At 38.2% G+C, this 13643-nt stretch overlaps 1 protein-coding gene across 1 annotated transcript; it reads right to left on the bottom strand.

Moving 5' to 3' along the window:
* Positions 1 to 2207: 2207 nt before the first annotated feature.
* On the bottom strand, positions 2208 to 10567 carry LOC149832266 (tobamovirus multiplication protein 1-like). The gene is made up of 13 exons (XM_090014403.1): positions 10260 to 10567; positions 10055 to 10105; positions 9267 to 9300; positions 8726 to 8812; positions 8554 to 8605; positions 6829 to 7003; positions 6549 to 6644; positions 6068 to 6128; positions 5043 to 5107; positions 4321 to 4395; positions 4141 to 4216; positions 2781 to 2947; positions 2208 to 2667 (listed from the first exon to the last, which is right to left on the bottom strand). The coding sequence occupies exons 1-13, from the start codon at positions 10383 to 10385 to the stop codon at positions 2644 to 2646; spliced, it is 1089 nt and encodes a 362-aa protein (XP_089870529.1). The 5' UTR covers positions 10386 to 10567; the 3' UTR covers positions 2208 to 2643.
* Between the last annotated feature and the right edge of the window lie 3076 nt (positions 10568 to 13643).

The following is a 13643-nucleotide window of genomic DNA, read 5'->3' as shown; positions in this document are numbered from 1 at the left end:
TACTGAACTCTCCTGAAATCATATATCATTAAGGCCCCGTTTGGGAGCCTTGCATTGAGATGGAAAGATCATTTTCATGTGTTGCTAAAATATGATTTTGCCAAAACGTGGTGTGGAGGATGGAGTTGCCAAAAAACATCCCCTTGTGAATGGAGCTGCCAACTCGGTTCGGATTCAGTGTTTTGGCAACATCACTACTCCCAAATAACAAAGACCATGAGAGTGGGGAAATCACAGTACACCTCTGATTCAAGCGCCCCCGAGTCTAAGGCTCTGGTTGGAAACCTGAGATAGTTTATGCATTTGGAAAAGTGGTAGCTGCAAATCCACTTGCAAATGTGATGGACGGTCTCACTTCCTCTTCCGAATGCAATAACTCCCATCCTAATTATCAGTTTCCAAACACCCACCACCAAGCTAGTTTGACCGTGTATTTACCAAATGCATAACCTCTCATCCCAGCTGCCAGTTTTCAAACAGACCCTAATTGTCTTCTGGACTGGATGGATTTAATGATGTGCCTAAATTGTCTTCTGGACCATGTGTCTGCTGAAGGATCTCACACACGAGATTATTTTTTTCATCATGTGGTGGCTCAGTTCAATTGATTCATCGTGTGAGACGATGTGAAATGCACAAAAGTATGGGATGGTTATTGTTCTTTGATGACTTGTGGCTGAATTTATGGATGCTAAACTGTGAATGCTAATATGCATTGTTGTGAGCAATGTATGTCAAAATGGGTCTGAATCAGCTGATTCAGATCAAATCAGATCCAAAAGGGGCCGATTCAAGTTCGATTCGATTTACCAATGGCGACTCCCATCATCTCGTAAGGGCAGTTTGTTCAAGTCATGTGATGGGACGTTGCAAGTACAAACCCCGCTGGTATATGGGTGGTTGAATATCGCCTGTTTGGGTTGGATAAAGGCTGTTTTTAAAGGAAGGGAGCCTTAATTTCCTCAACTCTGTTATGGAAAAAAAAGTTTATTTCTTTAGATTTTTTATGTTTTTAAATAACCAGTTCACCTAGTGAACCGATTTTAACAACATTGATGAAACACCGGGGTTGTGTTTGTTGCTGGACTTAATCCAAACACCTTAAGGCACAAGTTGGAATCAGGATACTGATTTGAAAATTCCGCTCTTGTTCTTTAACTCGTTTGATTCATGTATGGGAATAACATTTGGTTCAACTGTGTGTGGAACAACTCTCTCTCTCTCTCTCTCTCTCAGTAATTTTCAAATGCCTACCGAACAAATTGGTCCTGACTCCTAAGTAGCATATCTACCAAAACTAAAACTCCCCAACTTTGATCACTTTTAAGCAAATGGTTCCATTTGTGCACTTTGCATGGTTTAATCATGGGTCGATGTTGACTATAGAATCAAAATTGTCATGTTACTCTTATAAAATTATACTGATTAAAGCATGCCGGCTATACATTGAAGGTTACTGGAGCCAAACAACAATTTTATTTGTCGGTCAGTTTTATTAAGATGAAAATATTGAAGGCAGGATTTTACTTGACAAGTTGGGTTTGTAATGGTAAATTGATTGTTTTAGCAAGTTTAGTGGGGGTTAACTCATGAGGTTGTTTGCTTAACATGAAGTACAAGGTTGGGGTATCTTGGACAAATAAGAAAACTTGGGTGGATATATCAACTACGACTAAGAATTCTGTGATCATCTGAAAAGTACTCTTTGAAAGATAGCAAAACGAAATTATGTTGGTGATGACCAAGTTTTTGGCATCTAAATCAGGAGAGCCAATGTTTACTGCATAAGTGAAGGTGGACAAAAAATCAGTATATACTATTCTGTAGAGAATGAACCAGGCTGGCCTCTAGCATTCTTGGTCCATAAGCGATCTTGTCCGACCATTGAAATGGATGGCATCGTGACCCTTCTTGAACACGTATTTGATAATTATTAGACTTTTTGAGGGTTGACTTAGGAGAAGATGCTCTTTCTCCAGAGAAGAGAACCACCAAACGCTGAAGAAATTCAGAGAGGAGAGGCAGAAGTCAGAACCCATATCCTTACACCAAATACTATCATACTAGAGAGAGAGAGAGAGAGAGAGAGAGAGTATGGGTGTGTATTAAGTCCTTGGTAGATACCATTTGCATCTCAAAAAATGCTCCAGATTCTATACCGTGAAATAGTGACAAGAACAACCAGCTTCCATGGGAGAAAACACCAATTTCTTAAGCTCACAACAAACTTTATTCCCAATGCCTGCTGATCTCAAGTTTCTGTAAGCTTCAGTTTTACTAGCTGACAAGCAAGAAAGAACTCTACAGAAGGTTTCCAAGGCCAGTAACAACCGGATGAGAAAACTCTGCGTCTTCACAGGCATGCCATTTTTATTACATAGGTCCATTTGAAAGAAGAAAAGATATTCACAAACTGATTTACAGTTGCTCGATGAAGATTCGGTCATCTGCATCATGTACAGGGCCAACCCAAATGTTGCATTCATTTGGCATATCAATAATCGCGTGCAGCCCGACCAAATCAGAACTTGGCCTTCTCATCTGCCATCACTGATCCACTGGGTGTCGATGAACTGCTAACTTGTGGCAGCTCACTGGATGGTTTTGGCCTGATCCAGAAATACAATTGATCAAAGCAAAATTTCATATTGGACTTGCTCTTGGGACCTGCAAGGAAAAAAAAATCAAGGCCATCCTTCACACAACACTGGTAAACAACATATTTCTGATTAAGGCAACTGTCAAGCTTTAAGCAACAAGTTTTCATTACATGAACTGACCTGGTTCTGAGCACTGGTTGAGGTAATCCAGCGCTGAGGAGATGTAGATGACCTCCTTGGTTCACTCATAATGGTTGGTGATCTAGATCGCGGGCTTCTATCAACTGCTAATCGAGGTGGCATTTCTCGCATGACCCATAGCACAACACTTGATGGCACAGACGAACCTGGCAGGCCATTTAAGATATCAAATCATGAAAACTTCATTGATGGAAGCGCACCAAGAATCACATGGACAAGCTTCCTACTCAAGACATAATATCAGCTTTGCTGATGGAAAGTTAGAAGAGAACAACAACAACAACAACAACAACAACTACGCCTTCATCCCAAAACAATTGGGGTCGGCGATATGAACCAAAAAAGAAAATCATTCTGGGTCTTCCACATGAATCCTTCTCCTCCAATCATTTCTATCCAATGCCATGTCCTCGGTGAGGTTCAAAGCATTCATATCCTTTCCTATCACCTCCATCCATGTCTTCCTAGGCCTACCCCAACCTCTTTTAACTAATATATTTTCCCATTTTTCCATCCTTCTAACTAGAGCATCATTAGAAGAGAACAAGTGGTACAAAAAAAATGCAAACATTTAACCAAGAAAAATAGGTAGAATTAACCCTAAAAAAGAAAAAACAGCAGGCACAATGAGGGTTAGATGTTTTCATCCAACTATTACGAGAAACATGCAGCTAAACATGATCCAAACCACTATATATAAAAGCAGAATAGGGCACTGACTTTGACAATAAATTTGATGAATCCCCACAGAAATGATACCCAAAATTAACATGGCATCTAGAAGATAGGTTTTGGCCCATTTTTTTGGGTTCTTAAACAGTGCAAGTATCTAGATGTTGATAGAGATGTGAAGTATCTAGATGTTGATAGAGCATGGAAAGACCAACATGCCTACTGGCAATTTCAGTTGTAGAAAGACACTGTTTTCCATTCTTTTAGGAGGAACAAAAATAGAAAAAATGGACTGCATGACATTGCAGTCAGGTTGGAAAAACCGAAAAAGTACTATTTTCGTCGTTTGCCAAATGTAATGAATGAAGTCTTAGTTGTACTCTGGTCGGGTCTGCCCTAACCCAGTTTGCTAATAAAAAAAAAAGTAAAGTTGTAGTCGTACTTTCCCTGACTGCTCCTTACTGTACATAGCTGCACAATGGTTTGTAACTTTGTTTTGACTTTTACAAAAAACTCAGAATCAGAGCATCACTACTATAAAATGAACATTTGGATAAAGGGTTTGTTGAATGTACATCTCAATGAGCATTTAGAGGGCCAGCTGCCTGGCAGAAAAAAACAGCCAAAATAAACAGTGACCATTCCAACGATAGGGAAAAGAAAGTACCTATAAAATAATACAAAATTATTAGAAGAGACGAGTATACAGCATCTATATGTTTTGAATGCCAATTATTAAGGACCTGCCACCAGAAGGAAAACAGAACTTCACCAACTTGCTAAACATCGAGTTTCACAGCTTTTGCAAAGAAAGAAGTGTCACACTGCCTTTATAGTAATCACTTACAGGAATATCAGTAACAAGAGCCACTAGAGCACAAATTGTGAAACATACAACAGAGACTGATGCCAGCCCAGCAACCTGTACTTTTATACAATGTCAGAGAAACATTGAAACACACGGAACAATATGAACTGGAAATTAAATGGATCTGCTTTCATGCATATTGTCAGAAGAAAATGCATGAAAAATTGGGGAAAAAAGGAAAAAGTTTCAGTAATATCAATGTTGTGAAACTAAAACTTGTACTCTTTAGCTTCTACCATTGTCACCAATGTTAACGGCAATATCTCAGGCAATTCCTAGGATTCTTTTTGTAAATATCAAACAATTCTCACTTTTTTTAAAAAATAACACATTTAAAGCAACATAGAGAAGGAAAATAAGTGTTAATGGTGCTTTTCCCACAATATGTCAAAAGGTAACAAGTCAAAATGTACAAAAACATCAAATTAGATATTTGTATAAAAATCATGATAGTATCACATAAGTGTCATGATATTTTCACTATATTTTCATATAAGAATATTTTTTAATACATCTCATTATTTCACCTACTATGTTGTTTGACCAAAATATCATGATAATATTGTAACTTTTCCGAATATAAGCACTGCCATATTTTCAAACAGGTGGACATGACACAAATTTGCTTTTATCATAATTCACATTATAATCATAACCATCCAAGTTAAGTCCTTTAATGGCCTTAGTAGCACAGGAATCACCTTCCAGATCTCAGATGAAGCCCTTTCAGATCTAACTTGGCTCATTTTTGAGAATAACAAGATACCTGGTTTGATAAGTAAAGAGAAGAAAAAACAAAGAAAAATATGAATATACTGCAACAAATATTTCTAGGATATTAGCATCTAACACAAATAAGGCATTACGATATCATGACTTCACATTAATACACAAAGAGAAAAATGAAAAAATGTGCAATACGGTTAAGATGGGGATGGAAGGCTAATAAAAAAAAGCAACAAATTCACATTAATACACAAAGAGCTATTCACCAGTAAATTTATACATTGGTAATTGATGTCATTACATTGTTGGAGCTCAAAACATTCCAACCATATTTGACCTTCTTGCACTTAAAGAGTAAACATGTCCTGGTCATGCCATGTATTTCCATAGTCACTTCCTACTATTGACCTAATATTTCTTTTTCAGTTTTCAAGAGCAAGTTATCAGCAAATCCACTTTAACTAGATCCAGCTTCAACAATTCAAGAACTTTATTGCATCTTCATGTTATTCTCCTTTTTCAAAGGACAAACAGGAGAAAGGTATTCATTAATGAAGATGTGCGCACAAGAATCTAAGACCACAATTGCTAACTGGCACCTTGTTACAGAAACACCAAATGCAGCTTAGGAGAGCCAGAAGAGTCAACGGCTCAAGCTCCTCATGCCACAAACCAATTTCAAGCATGAAAGTGACTTCATAAAGATCATGTATGTAAATGCAACTTTCAGTCAGTGATAAGGGGAATAATTTGTGGAACAACTCAAAAAGTACTAACAAGTACTATAATAATGATAGTTGCTTAGTATGAGCAGAACCTATTGAAGAATTTATCAGTTTAATTCAATTCAGGCATCATGGGAAGAAAAATAGAAGGCTAATGAATGATAGGTCAAAAATCTCTTTCAAAAAAAAAGGATGGTAATACAAAAATGGCACATTGCTGCATATCTTAATAATATGTTAGAAACTTAACAAGCAATGAGCAAAATACAGTCTACCATAGCATGCTAAGCCACCTCCAAGGAGAAGCATCATTGTAGCAAAAAGATCCAAATAAACCTGTAAAACAATTATCAATATTAATTGACCCTCCAATTTCTCTTTCAAAAATAAGGTTACAGACAACAAAATAATAGCTAAATACATAAAAAAAGGATACATTGAACTATATATACCACCTTCATTTTTTTGATAATGTAAAAGAAAAAATTGAGAATGCAATTTTTTTTTTGAGAATGCATTATTATCATCATTAAAGCAACACACTCTTGCAAAACATTGTCCATATCAACACATCTCAAATCAATATGTTGCCCCACTCCCTTATACATATAAAAAATAATAGAAGAGATGAAATAGTTATTTCAGTCATCTAATCCTACTCCTAACAGAAAAAGGGCATGTTTTGCACAATGAGTTAGAAAGAAAATTAATGAGATGCCCGCAATAGTGTTGAACAATGTAGCAGCAAGCCCATACCCGAGCCACAAGTGAAGAATCAATAGGATTTTTCCCCATACCAACCCATATTAGCACTGCAGTTGTGATCGCTAAAGAGAAAATAAATAAAGTCACCTGGAAAGAAAATAAAGCTCACAATTAGTAGCTGTGCCTGAACTTGCCACACAGTAAAAGTGAAAAGTGGTAGAAGTAGTATATCATTTGGATTTACAATCCAAACTGTTTATTCTGCTTGTAATGATCAAGAAGGATATCGGCAAAGTGGACGCATGACAATATAATTATCTACAATACCTACCAGTATTACAACTTTTTGTCGGCTTCCAATATGCACAGCTTGCAAGGGACAACACTTTCTACGACTTTCCACATGTTGAACACCTGCTCTGTTCTTTGTCTTTTCCAGCAATACTTGGTAAGCACAATCATCCTCGTCTTCCTCAACATCATTTGCCTGATGGCAAAGGTCAACCCTATAAAACATCATCATAAACATGTTCTTGTAATAAAGCAATTTATAGTAATGATTGCAGGAAAAATACAAAATCTACAGAACAAAACAAAGAAAATCAATCCACAAAAAATTCATAGCTGTAGCATAAATTGAGTGTGGATCATTTGGAAGAGAGATTTGTGACTCTCATCTAGACTTTATCAATAGATCTTTATTGTGATTTTAGGTTTATTTGTCCTAGAAAGCTCTATAAAGGAAAGTAGTCAGATTGATTAAGATCTATGGATGGGACGTGTAACACTACTAGTGTCATAACTTTTAGACTTCTGGAAAGATGACACATTCTTTAGACATGACAAGAGAGGAAAGGGTGACTTGATGAGTACCATCTCATGGAAGCTCACACTCTCGACAAAAACATGTTGGAGGGATATTGTAAGTTAGTTCAGCTCAATATGTGGTGGTTAACCTTGTAGATAGGGCTGGAAAACGAGAAGAGCAGCTCGCTGTTCAGATCGACTCGGCTCGTGAGAAGCTCGGATTGGCTTGGAAATTGAGCTCGGCGAGCCGAAATATGAGCCAGCTCGTTTAGGTAAATGAGCCAAGCACGAACATGGCAACCTCGGCCCGTATAAGCTCGTTTTACATATCATACATTTATATATTATATTATATATATATATATATATTATATGTATTTTATTCATTTATTTTATATATATATATATATATATATATATATATATATATATATATTACATGTATTTTATGTATAAATTGTATATATACTTATATACTATCAAGCTTAAAAAATATTTAAAAATAAAATTTTAAAGAAAACGAGCCAGCTCATGATCGGCTCGGCTCGTGTCGAGCTCGATCTGGGTTGTACCTAGGGGTGTCAACAGGTCGGGGTTTGGTTCGAACCCAAGTGGAACCAGGCCCAAACCTCATTTGAGATTATGGTATCAGGTCCAGAGCCGAGTCTAATCGGACCCACCATAAGAGAAACCATACCTGGATCCTATAAGGATTACATGAACCAGATCCAGACCATACCGGGTAAAATAATATTTTTTATCATTTTTACATTGAAAAATTGCAGATCTTAATAGGAACTCGGGTCGGGCCCAGGTCTGGTATGAGATTTCACAAACCACACCCAGATCCATATATTAATCAGACCCTTCGGGTCCAACCCAGATTCTAATGGGGCCTTCTTATTTATCACCAAACCGTGACCCTATAGGGTTTGGTACGGGTCGGGTCTGGGTCAAACCCAACCCACTGACACCCCTAGGTGTACCCTTAATGAGCAAAGACCGAACTGCCCAAGCTAGGCTCCTTTACCATCCCTACTTGTAGAATAGTAAAAGGTTCTTGTGAAATTCCAGTGTTAAGTTTAATAATGGCCTAGAACTTATTCTACCTATAACCTGACTGTGTCAAGATTACAGCGCAGTTGGTGCAAGTAAGCAACATGATGAGTATCAGTTATTAATTCAAAGAGATATCTTCAACAGCGGGATTCAGTACAGGAGCATAAAAACAAAGTGATTAAAAACTTACCAAAATGACAGAAGCAGAAGAAATGTTGCAACAAACAGAATCTGTGGAAAGGCTGCAGAACACCATTTCAATAAGATATCAGGCAACAAGCACTCAAGTTAACATATCCATCTGTGGATGAGAAGAAATGAAATACATTATCTTATTCTAAATACAAAGGATCAGAACATACCCATGAGAATGAATCCACATGCATGTGACCAACACGACCATCCCTTACAGTGGGCAACAAGAGTTAGCAGAAAATAGATCATGTAACCTGCAAAACCAATAAAGCATTTCCTAGACCTTTAAAGGGCATAAATAACTAACAAGAACCATGGCCAGTTGCCAATGACACCAATGAACTCCAAGAATGCCAAAATTGAACAGGTGTTGGTCAATTTTTCCATATGATAGATTACCATAATTATTTACATATTAAAAATGGTGTACAAGCACCCATTTCACAAGCATCTCACGAGTACACGGTCCATGTTGTTAGCTTTCCTTAATTACTGCACAGCGCTATAAATTTGTATTATTAGTTGGAATTCAGAATAAAGTCATCAGGGACTTGGATGGTGGGTCAGAAATACCTGGGCGCTTAGAAAGCCCAGAATGCTAAGGTAGCCATTCATGGCAATCATGTTTTAAACTACATTAACACTTTCTCTTTCCATAGAAAGGCACTGTACAACATTCATGTCAAAAGCATAAAAGAAAATCCATACCAGTATTAGAAGAGCCGATCAATAGATGAAAGACCTGCACCAAGATAACATGTCGCCATCAAATTCACGCACAAGCTTGTCAAGAAACAAATCACGAATGCCAAAACTCTAAATTTGTAAAAAAAAAAGGGCAAAACAAAATACGGTAATCCAAATTAGCCCCGCTTTAACAAGTCAAACAACGGAAACTCACTCTCATTTTTAGCCTGAACAGGACAATGCAAGTTTGGCAAACAAACAAGAAAAGGCAGCATGAGTTCACCAAATTTAACCTTGATCCATGGAGTTTGGATTTGATCACCCACTTACCCATAAACGAAAAAAGAACGAAAATTTTCAAACAAACAATCAGGAAAAAAATTCAAAAAACAGAAAAGGACTCCACAATATCAAACGCAGAGCAGAGCCACCCATGCCCACTATCAAACCAAAAAATCGGAAGCACCATATTATCCATACCCCAGTATTTTCCTGCAAAATCCAATGCGTGCCCTACATCTTTAAACCCTCACGAATTCCACGACCACGACCACAACCACAATTGCTCCCATAACCAGCATTACCTTAAACCACAAACCCCCAGCAATCATCCAAATTTGAGACCAATGCTAGAAATGCCTAAGAGAAAACGACGATGGTGGCAATCTCACGACCAATTCTAGAATTCAACCACCCAAATTCACACAAACTACAACAAAATCGTACCACAATCGTCGAATTGAACCTCTATACCTTTCCATCCGACAAGAAAAACCAAATATTTTATACTGAAAATCCATCTAGCTCACCTTCTGGCGCGTCCACCCGACTTGCCTATTCCGCAAATGGATCCTCAACAACTGAAACGAAGAAATCCAGAAAAAGGATCACGAAATCGAGAAAGAGAAGGAAACTAAAACCACACAAAACCCTAATCGACGAATCAAGAATCACAACGCCCCCCAAAACCCTAATTCACGAGAGAGAGAGAGAGAGAGAGAGATCCCTCTCCACCTGAGAGAATGCGAGGGTGGCGACGACGCCGTCGACGCAGGCGAGGGAGAGGGCGGTGATGTCGGAAACGAGAGGGCGGCACCCGCCGAGCGTCTCCGCTCCGTGCAGCAATGTCGCCGGAACCATCCGGAGAATGCAGTCGGAAAATCCCTCCGGCTCCCCCTTGGGACGGCCGGATTCAGGAACTCTCAGGGATATTCTCTCAGATGCAGGGGCACGCTTTTTCTAGCCGGCTGGATCGATCAACGAACAGTTGACCCTACATTGGACGAACATAGACTCCACCACCACCAGGCCAGGCCACCCTTGATGTGGGATCGTGGATTATTTAATAGGATAAGGTGTAAAAATGGGTCGCGTTGAGGTGGATCTGTATATGTCGATGTAGGATCCAAACTCCAATACGGATCGGACTTTTGCTTCTTCGGATCTGGACTTTGGTTTTGTATATGATCGCTTAACATAAATCTCGGTGAGGTGGATATCCAAACTTTCAGGCATTATCCAATGCCAGAAAAATAACAAACCATCGAGTTTGGATCAAGAAAATGAGATTCCAAACCCTTATTGGTATGATTTATAAGAACATGTGAAAATTTAAAACTTGGACCAGTCCATTAGAATTTTTCTTTTCTTTTCTGTCTAGACCAAGAGAATACCCATTCATCTTTGGCCTTACATTGGCACGCTTCCCCGTTGGTAAAACCCTTGAAGTACTCCCTACCTATTGGGGTTTAGGTCCACCTTTTACCTCGCAGCTAGAGATGCCTTAATGAGTTTTGAACATATGGGTCCTTAACTTAGGGTAAGTTTGGTTGTGTTATTTAAAAGTGAAAATACTGTTTAAAAGAGTCACTTTCAAAATTTCATGAGATTTTAAATCTCACACAAATGTGATTCATTATCTAAATCTTACTTTTAGGCATTGTTTAAAAACTTGCTTGTCAACTCAGTTGACTTGGCCCAAATCTCGTAAAAAATGAGTACAAAACTCGATCTAGTCGTTGAGTTGACCAAGGCAAGATCTTTAGAGTCATGCATATATGATATATTTTATATATGATTACATATATTATATAAAATATAATATAAATATATGTATATTATATATAAAAAATATTGTTATACATATATTAATAAAATTATATATTAAATATATTATAAAATTATCATATTATATATAATATATCGCTAAAATACTATAAAATATGCATAGTATATACATATATTTATATAATTTATATAAAATATAACTTTATGACCGGACTGAATAATCAAATTGAGCCGGCGGAGTCACGGGTCACTCAAGGACAAACCTAGTGTCAATGAATTGATTATTTTTTGGGTTTTATGTCTAAAAAAGTTTTATATTTAATTTTTTTTTGGGCACTTTTTATGAGATTCACTTTCAAAAGTGCATTAGAAAGTGAATCTAATGTGATCGAACAAAACATACTCTTAGTAACTTTCACAAGTCGCCCCCCAACCAGCAGAAAACAGTGTTTTTTCTCGTCTTTTTAGGTTAGACCTTGCAAATGCTATCTACATAGTTGCAAGTATATCAATAACAGGGGCTCAGCTCATCTGGTAAGGCCGATGTATTAATGTCACCAAGTTGACAGGTCAGGCATCCTTTGCCTCAAGGTCGAAACTGAGTGTACTCTTTAAGTGGGCAAAAGGGCACTGTAAGGAAGGTTCATTGACCTAGCCATACAAAAGTAGAGCAATAATAGGTTTGGGATCTTGCAAATTAAATTGGCGTCCAATCAGGTGTTTATACAACTTCAAGCATCATTATCAAACTTATGAAAATTGTCCGTACCAAAAAAAAAAACCATAGTACTTATACCAGTTGGGACAAATTGAGTTGCATATGATGTTCAGGCAGCTAACCCATCATCTACACTTAAAATATGTCAATATTCAGGTAGAGTCATGCCTAGCTGGACAAGGTTGAACGCCACGTCACAAGTTTGAAACCTCATGGAGCATCTCTTACCACAAGGTTGAACCTGACTATTTGAATCGAGTCGGGTTGGTTTCTGGAACATATTCAAGCGATTGACCCCTTGAGTCTCTTGTTTTCTTCTGCAGTTTACTGGTTGGATTCAAAAGGTTATACCAGAAACAAAGACCAGTCAGGTTTTGCATTTGATTGTAGCATGTCATATTTTATTGGTTTGGACATGGTCATCACTGTGACCTTAGGGTGTGTTTGATGGCACGTTTGTGCGGGACATAAAGCCTCAAAATCACACCTTTTTTTAACTAACGTGGGATGCGGCGGACGAGTGGAACACCATCCCCCACGTTCATTTTTATGATGCTATTTACATTCCACCCCATGTTACGAGGAGAACAATTAAAAATCTCTCTCTCTCTCTCTCTCTCTCTCTCTCTCTCTCTCTCTCTCTCTCTCTCTCTCTCTCTCTCTCTCGTGTAGCTGCAGCCGATGGAGGAGGGAGTCCAGGCCGGCGAAGGATCATCCATCACTGCTTTGTGGTGATTGCTCCTGTACAGCTAGATGGACTCCATAAAGCATCTGGCGGTAACGATCGAGAGGACCCCATTGGGATCCAAGCAGACCTGACGTGCCTCTTGAGGGTTTTGGTGTTGGAGGAAGACCAGAGGAAGGAGGGTTTTAGCCTTTTAGGTGGGGGCTGCAAAAGCCAAGGATTTCGATCAGGGTTGAGATTTAGAACAGGGAGTGGAAGCTAAAGGAGATCCTTTTGATGAGGCTTCTGGAGGCCTATCAAGCAGGCTAGGCACGATGGAGAGCGTCGGAGAACCAGTTTTCCTTTGCCACCTCTCCCTCCCCATGAAAAACCTATCTGGCCTCATCCACGCAGTCATTGCCTCATGCTCCCTGCTCTAATGCCTTGTCCTCTTCGGCAATGCCTTTGCTTGAGTGTTCTCCTGTGCCAGAGTCCCTTGGAAACATTCTGATTGTCGTGAGTCACAACCTTCAGTTTAACAACCTCAACCTCAACCTCCAACAACATGGCTCCCTTGCCAATCAGGGTCTTGTTACTACAATGAAGCCGTACACGATACTTCAAGTATAAGGTTTTGATGATGAACAAGTGAATCAACTGCATTTCAGTTAAGGCAATAAAGAAAGAGGACAAGAATTGAAGAATTCAATGAAGAATCTTTGAAGACTAGTGTGCAAATGTAAAATTCATTAAATAGCTTAGATTCTTGTAAGAGCCTTACTTAGAGTGCATATTTCGATTACATTTCACCTAAAAAAATCTTTAAAAAAACTTTTCTAAAAGAACCTTTCATGAAAATTATTTAAAAAAACTTTTTATTTAATTTTTCATGTTTATTAGTCGACCAACAGAGTCACCAGTCGACCAACTTTTCGCACTAAATTTTTCT

This window comes from Nuphar pumila, chromosome 7 (assembly GCF_984573655.1).
Source record: "Nuphar pumila chromosome 7, dmNupPumi1.hap1.1, whole genome shotgun sequence".
Taxonomy (NCBI): domain Eukaryota; kingdom Viridiplantae; phylum Streptophyta; class Magnoliopsida; order Nymphaeales; family Nymphaeaceae; genus Nuphar; species Nuphar pumila.
Note: the sequence above shows the minus strand (reverse complement) of the source record. Positions and strands in the feature narration are given on the sequence as shown.

Excerpts from the sequence above, each read along its gene's own strand:
- LOC149832266 (XM_090014403.1), bottom strand. The coding sequence starts at position 10,385 with ATGGTTCCGGCGACATTGCTGCACGGAGCGGAGACGCTCGGCGGGTGC. Across the intron at positions 8,813-9,266 it reads GATCGGCTCTTCTAATACTG|GTTACATGATCTATTTTCTG; the intron begins GTATGGATTTTC and ends TTGGTTTTGCAG. Across the intron at positions 2,948-4,140 it reads AATTTTGTATTATTTTATAG|GTTCGTCTGTGCCATCAAGT; the intron begins GTACTTTCTTTT and ends ATGGCCTGCCAG.